At 52.9% G+C, this 6,203-nt stretch overlaps 1 protein-coding gene across 1 annotated transcript in view; it reads left to right on the top strand.

The window, feature by feature from the left end:
* Positions 1-6,203, top strand: part of LOC102424921 (neural cell adhesion molecule L1-like protein) — a gene marked incomplete at its 3' end in the record, with an annotated part of 21,963 nt that overhangs the window by 9,636 nt on the left and 6,124 nt on the right. Inside the window, exons 4-5 of the mRNA XM_023748971.1 lie at positions 4,999-5,121; positions 5,409-5,485. Coding sequence (XP_023604739.1) covers positions 4,999-5,121; positions 5,409-5,485 — 200 coding nt within the window. The remainder of the gene's footprint in view (positions 1-4,998; positions 5,122-5,408; positions 5,486-6,203) is intronic.

Here is a 6,203-nt window from a genome sequence, read left to right as displayed (position 1 = left end):
TCTCGAAGCCGACGGAGCCAAGACCCGAGCAATGGGAGGAGATTCTGACCGGAACCCGCTGGCATTGTCGTTAAGAGCGGCTCTCGGAGTTGAGCTAAGTGGCGGGTAATAGCTTCGTGTTTCTGCTGCTCAGAAAAGAGAAAAATAAATTAGTTTCTGATGCATCGTGTTCAGTCTCTCCTGAAATGACTTCATCACCTGGCCGTGTTCTGTGATCATTTGTATGTTGAAGAGGACCCCGAGCCCGGTTCCCAGGGAATTCATACATCAGAGACCAGGTGGAGCGTTCCATAGCCTTCATCACTTGAGTCTTTTCTAAAGCGGCAGAGATTGGATTCTCTTTTGATATTAATAGGTTTTTGTGATTCGAGTGTTATCATGTATCTCTCTCATGTTTTAAAGTTTTCATCTGTAACCTCGAAGGCTTTAGCCACCTAAGTTCCAAGGCGAGCACATCAGCCGAAAATCCCATTGTTGTCCCTGCAAACAGAAACCTTTATACACAGTGATCCTGGCCCCCTCCCTGCCGCCTCTGGAGACATTAATCCCAAATATTCACAGACATCACAGAAGCTCATGCAGGAGTAGAGAGCCCCCCGCCCCGTCTGCCCTCATGATGGGGTGAGCGTTGCGGGGGTGGGGTGGGGGGGACACACCTGAGCAAGACCCACGCATGTGTAGTGATATTTTTGTTGTTGTTATCCTCACCCAAGGATATTTTTCCATTGAAAAATTTTTAGAAAGAGTGGAAGGGAGAGGGAAAGACAGAAACATCGATGTGAGAGAAACACATTGATTGGTTGCCTCCTGCCCGTGCCCCGACCAGGGCCCAGGCCGGGGAGGAGCCTGCAACTAAGGTACCTGCCCTTGACCGGAATCGAACCCGGGATCCTTTGGATCCTCAGGCTGACGCTCTATCTACTGAGCCAAACCTTCTAGGGCAGTGGTTCTCAACCTTCCTAATGCCTCGACCCTTTAATACCATTCCTCATGTTGTGGTGACCCCCCAACCATAAAATTATTTTTGTTGCTACTTCATAGCTGTAATCTTGCTACTGTTATGAATCGTAACGTAAATATCTGATATGCAGGATGTATTTTCATTGTTAAAAATTGAACATAAAGCATAGTGATTAATCACAAAAACAATATGTAATTATATATGTGTTTTCCGATGGTCTTAGGCGACCCCTGTGAAAGGGTCGTTCGAACCCCAAAGGGGTCGCAACCCACAGGTTGAGAACCGCTGTTCTGGGGCATGTCTAGTGATCTTTAAGTGCCACACTGTTTTGATTTATTTATGTGAAGTGGTTTCTTTAAACTCTGACCCACACCAATGAATTAGGAGTCAGTGCGGTGCCACTTCATGAACAAGGACACAGAAGCACATGAAGGAGCAGGCTCTGGTCACGTGGCGCGTGGGGAAGTCAGGGTGCAGCCCTGGCAGCGGCTCCAGGGTGTGCGCGCACGGTCCTGTGCTCCTGGGGCCGCCTGTGCCCCATCATGCCGGCAGCATCCTCTCTGTCAGCTGAAGGCGCCGCCCGCCTGGTCGAGGGCACCTGGCCGTCGGGGATCAGACTCAGGACCTGACTTGATCCTCGAGTCCCAGGAAGGCCCCTCTGCAGAGTCCGTGCCTGGGGGTTGAGTCCCCAGGACATGTCTGTCGGACTGGTTAGTTAGCATGTCTAGTGGCGTTAACCCTCCCTGACGCCGTGTCTTGGCAACTCTTTTTGTTTTCCTAATGCTTTTTTCACTGATTTTTAGAGAGAAAGGCGGAAGGGAGAAGGAAGGAGGGAGAGAAAGAGAGAGAAACATTGATGTGAGAGCAGAACATTGACCAGCTGCCTCCTGCACGATCCCCACCAAGGATAGAGCCCACGACCCAGGCACCTGCCCCGATAGGGAATCAGGACAGGCCCAACCAGCAGCCACACCGGCCAGGACATGGTGACTCTACTGTGAGGCAGATGAGCAGGGGGGACTGTACAGCTTAGGTTTCATAGTATCTTTCCCCAAGAAACTTCTAGTCACCCTTCCGAGGATCCCGTAGGGATGACGTCGTAGGACCGTAGGGTGCCGGAGAAAAGGAGAAAGGGCTGAAGCCGCGTAGCCCACGAGTGTTAGTATGAGGGCTCGGTTCATCCCTTAGGGCAGCCTATAGGTTCGCGTGTTTCTCAGGCGTCTGGCGTTCCAGGCGCAAAGCCGTTAGCTTTCGTCGTGTGAGGTGCGGAGCGTGGATGGTGGGTTGCGGAGCCCTCCCGCACCTCAGAGCCGGGAGGTTTGCTTTGCAGGTTTGCTGTGTCGGTCGCTCTGATTAGAAGACTGGGGCGCAGCTCACTGGTCTCTGTGAAAGTGCTCCACGCAGATTCTGGCTGGGGTTCAGGACCCTCTGCCCTTGGAGCCGTTACCTGAAGTGCATCCATCAGCGGAAGAATAAATGAGGAAGCCCCTTGGAGAAGAGGAGCGAGCAGGTGCGGGAAGGGCTGGGTGTCCTGCGGACCTCGGCTCTGCGGTCGGGGTTTCCAGGCCTCCGCACAGGGAGCATCCCCGTCAAGGCCAGGCTCTCCGAGGCTGCAGGAAGGAGGCTGCTCTGCACGCTGAGGGACTGCTCCTCTGAAATGAGCCAGCAAGCGAGAGCCCAGAAGAAAAATGAGTGTGTATACATTCATTTCAGACAGCGTTGCACGAGTCCAGACTCAGCCTTGCCAATGTTTGTCGCCAGAGAAACACAATTAGCAAAAGTCACCGGTGAGGGTTACTTTTAGACAGGAGCCACGTCTTCATCGGAATGAAGCCGACTTCCTGCCCGCTGATGAGTTATGGTAATTAAGTTTCACTTCCTCTGCGCAGGTGGCAATGTTTGCCTTGCAGCCGGCATCACACTTACGAAACGGCTTCAAAGTTCAACAATAAGACCTAAAAAATAATCCCAAACAACCAACAAATTAATGTCCTTTGTCATACCGGTTCTCAGACCTTAAATGATTCCACATATAAATATTCTCCCCTGCCTCCGGATAGTAATTTCATCTTTGGCCAAAAGCTGTTCCAGAGACTTCTGCCACGGAATAAAAGGTTGGGTGGACTTACACATTTCATTTTACTTTCTGTCTTATTACTGGTACCTTGGAAGCCAGTTGAATTACACTATTGACATGTTCAGAATTGGCGCTTTATAACCTAGGTTTAATTAATGCAGGGCTCCCCGGCTGTGCTCTCTGCGGGAATCCTTAGGTTTCTGAGTGCTCTGAGGGGGCGATTCTTTAATTAGGGCTTGCTGCATCTTATTCATCCTGCTTTATAGGGGGTGTCCCCTGGGAAGTGAGCATTCTGGTTGGGCCCCTGGCGTCTGCTTGTTACAGTCAGAACTGCATGCTCCTTGCATTTCTGGAACCGGTTTTCCCTCCCTCCACTGCCCCTCGTGTCTGAGTATAAGCAGATCCCTAACTCCCTGAGGGCCCTGCGACCTTCAGCTCCACGGACGCTGGGCTTTGGCACTGAACACTGAGCGAGGGTGGGGATTTGGAGTCTGGAAGTCACTAAGCTGGGCTCAGGAGACCTGGACTTCCTGCACAGTGACTGTCACACACCTGCTCAGTCAGAGCTGCCGGCCACAGCGAGGTGGCGCCGTTACTCCCTGCAGCTCGGAACCTGGGGATGACTGAGCCCGCTCCTGCCTCTGACCTTTGACGGGGATGGAACGCTACCCGCTTCCCGGAGCAGAAGCAGGATCCCCGGTGGCTGCCATTCCAGGGGCCTGCCCAGGCCTGCAGGGAGACGTGCTGGAAGGAGGCGACCGGGAGGGAACCCGCCGGGCCCGTCACATGAGGAAGCCCGCCTTCCCAAGTGGCCAAGGCCGTGGAGTAATACCCTGCCCCCTGCAAGGCTGAGCTGGGGAAGGTCCTGGGTGCGAGACAGAAGCAGTTCATGCAGCTGCTGTGGCGATCAGAGAAATGCCAGCACATTCCCCCAGCCGCGAGGGGAGGGCCGTGGGGGAAATGCAGGGAGCTCCTCCAGCGGGAAAGACTACAGTAAGCGAGCGTGTCCCCTGCCTCTGAGAGTGACTGCCATCTTCGTGACCCGCCCCTGAGGAAGGGAGCACAGGGCAGGGAAACCCGAGCACGTCCCACTCCGGAGGGTTAGGAATCCTTCCCGAGGCCCTTCCGCTCCACGAGAGCTGGGCGAGTCCCTAACGCAGGTCCCCTCGCAGGGTTCAAAGGCGCCAGCGAAGGTCCAGCCAAACTCGTGCTGAGTGTCCTTAGGGCTGTTGTGTGAATACCTTCACAGGAACACCCAGCGTGGGTGCTGGGGTGGAGTCCGGCAGGGCTGTGGCTGCACGTCCGTGGGCACTGACTCGCCCTCAGGGGCGTCCCCCCAGGAGGAAACACATGCCGGACCCTCACAGGGGCCCCTTCCCCACATCACACCCCTCATTCCAAGTTCCTTTTACTCGGAGCGGCTCCCAGGAGAAGGCTCTCTGCCCCATGACGTGGTCACGTTCCGCCTCACATGCAGCTGTGCCCTTTCCCCCACGTGGGCTGGGAATCCCTTCTCCGGTGTGCTCACGCTCTGAACGGAGTACTCGCCAGTCACATGCAAAGGCGTCGCCGTAGAGCGAGGGAGCGTGTGTCTGTGGAAAAGAAATCACAGTGTTTGCAGAAGGTGCCATGTCTCTCAGAGCTTAACATGCACAGAGCCCGTGGCTGGGCGCTCCCGCTCCGTGCAGACACACACACGGGTGTGCTGTGGCCGGATCCATGTCCCAGCGAAAGCGTCTGGTCGGCAGTTACAACGTGCACAGGGAGTTGGGAACTTGTGTAAGGACACACCCAGGTTCCCACCAGCATCTCTCTCTGCAGGGGAGATCGGAGAACCAAGTTGGGGGTGCTGAGTTCATTTAAAATGCTCCAATTTTGTGAAAGAAGAATGCATCAAAGTATTACTTGTGCCGTTGAAAGTTAACATTAACAATGTCTTGAAATGACTTTCTTGTACCAGATGTTCCAAAATTCCCCAAAGAAAAGATCGAGCCCCTTGAAGTGGAGGAGGGAGACCCCCTGGTCCTGCCCTGCAACCCGCCCACGGGGCTGCCCCCGCTGCACATCTACTGGATGAACATAGGTGAGTGGGGTCTGCTTCACCCATGCATGTCAGGTGACACACTGGAGCCGAAGATAAGATATAATATCAGGTTATCACTGTGGAGCCAAACACAGTTAGAAACTACCCTCCTAGAGTTTGCTCCAGGTTTTAAATACACACTTCGGGGTGTCCGTGAAAACACTAGACAACCACCAAACAGATCCCGTAAGCTTGGCACACCTGAAGAGCGTGCAGGCCAGTGATAGGACGAGGAGCGTCTGGGAGGAGGTCCTCCCTGTGTCCAACAACCTGCCTACCTTGGACAGCGCCCACTCACTCACCTTGGACAGCACCCACTCACTCACCTTTGGGACAGCACCCATGTCAGGGCCCAGCACAACCAGTATCTACTTGTGAGCATTATATTTCTTTTTTAAAAAAAAAATCTTGCCGAAACCGGTTTGGCTCAGTGGATAGAGTGTCGGCCTGCGGACTGAGGGGTCCCAGGTTCGATTCCGGTCAAGGGCATGTACCTGGGTTGCGGGCACATCCCCAGTAGGAGATGTGCAGGATGCAGCTGATCAATGTTTCTCTCTCATCGATGTTTCTAACTCTCTATCTCTCTCCCTTCCTCTCTGTAAAAAATCAATAAAATATATTTTTAAAAAAATCTTTATTGATTTTAGAGAAGAAGGGAGAGGGAGAGAGAATCATTGATCGGCTGCCTCCTGCATGTTCCCTACTGGGGATCAAGCCCACAACCAGGACATGTACCCTGACCTGGAATTGAAATGTGACCTCCTGGTTCCTAGGTCACTGCTCAACTACTGAGCCTCACTGGACAGTGTTATATTTCTGTTTTAGTAATGATTTCACCTGCCACATGCAGTGAAATAATGGAAAAGTCAAGAAACTGAAAAAGGTAAAGAGAGATGAGATTATTTATTTATAATCCTCACCTGAGGTAGGATTGTATTGATTTGAGAGAGAGAGAGGAAAGGAGAGGAAAAAGGAGAGAGAGAGAGAGAGAGAGAGAGAGAGAGAGAGAGAGAGAAACATCCATGTGAGAGTGAAATATCAGTTGGTTGCCTCCCGCATGTGCCCCAATCAGGGATCAAACT

Source organism: Myotis lucifugus, unplaced genomic scaffold (assembly GCF_000147115.1).
Source record: "Myotis lucifugus unplaced genomic scaffold, Myoluc2.0 scaffold_2206, whole genome shotgun sequence".
NCBI lineage: Eukaryota > Metazoa > Chordata > Mammalia > Chiroptera > Vespertilionidae > Myotis > Myotis lucifugus.
This window is presented reverse-complemented; position numbering and strand designations above follow the sequence as displayed.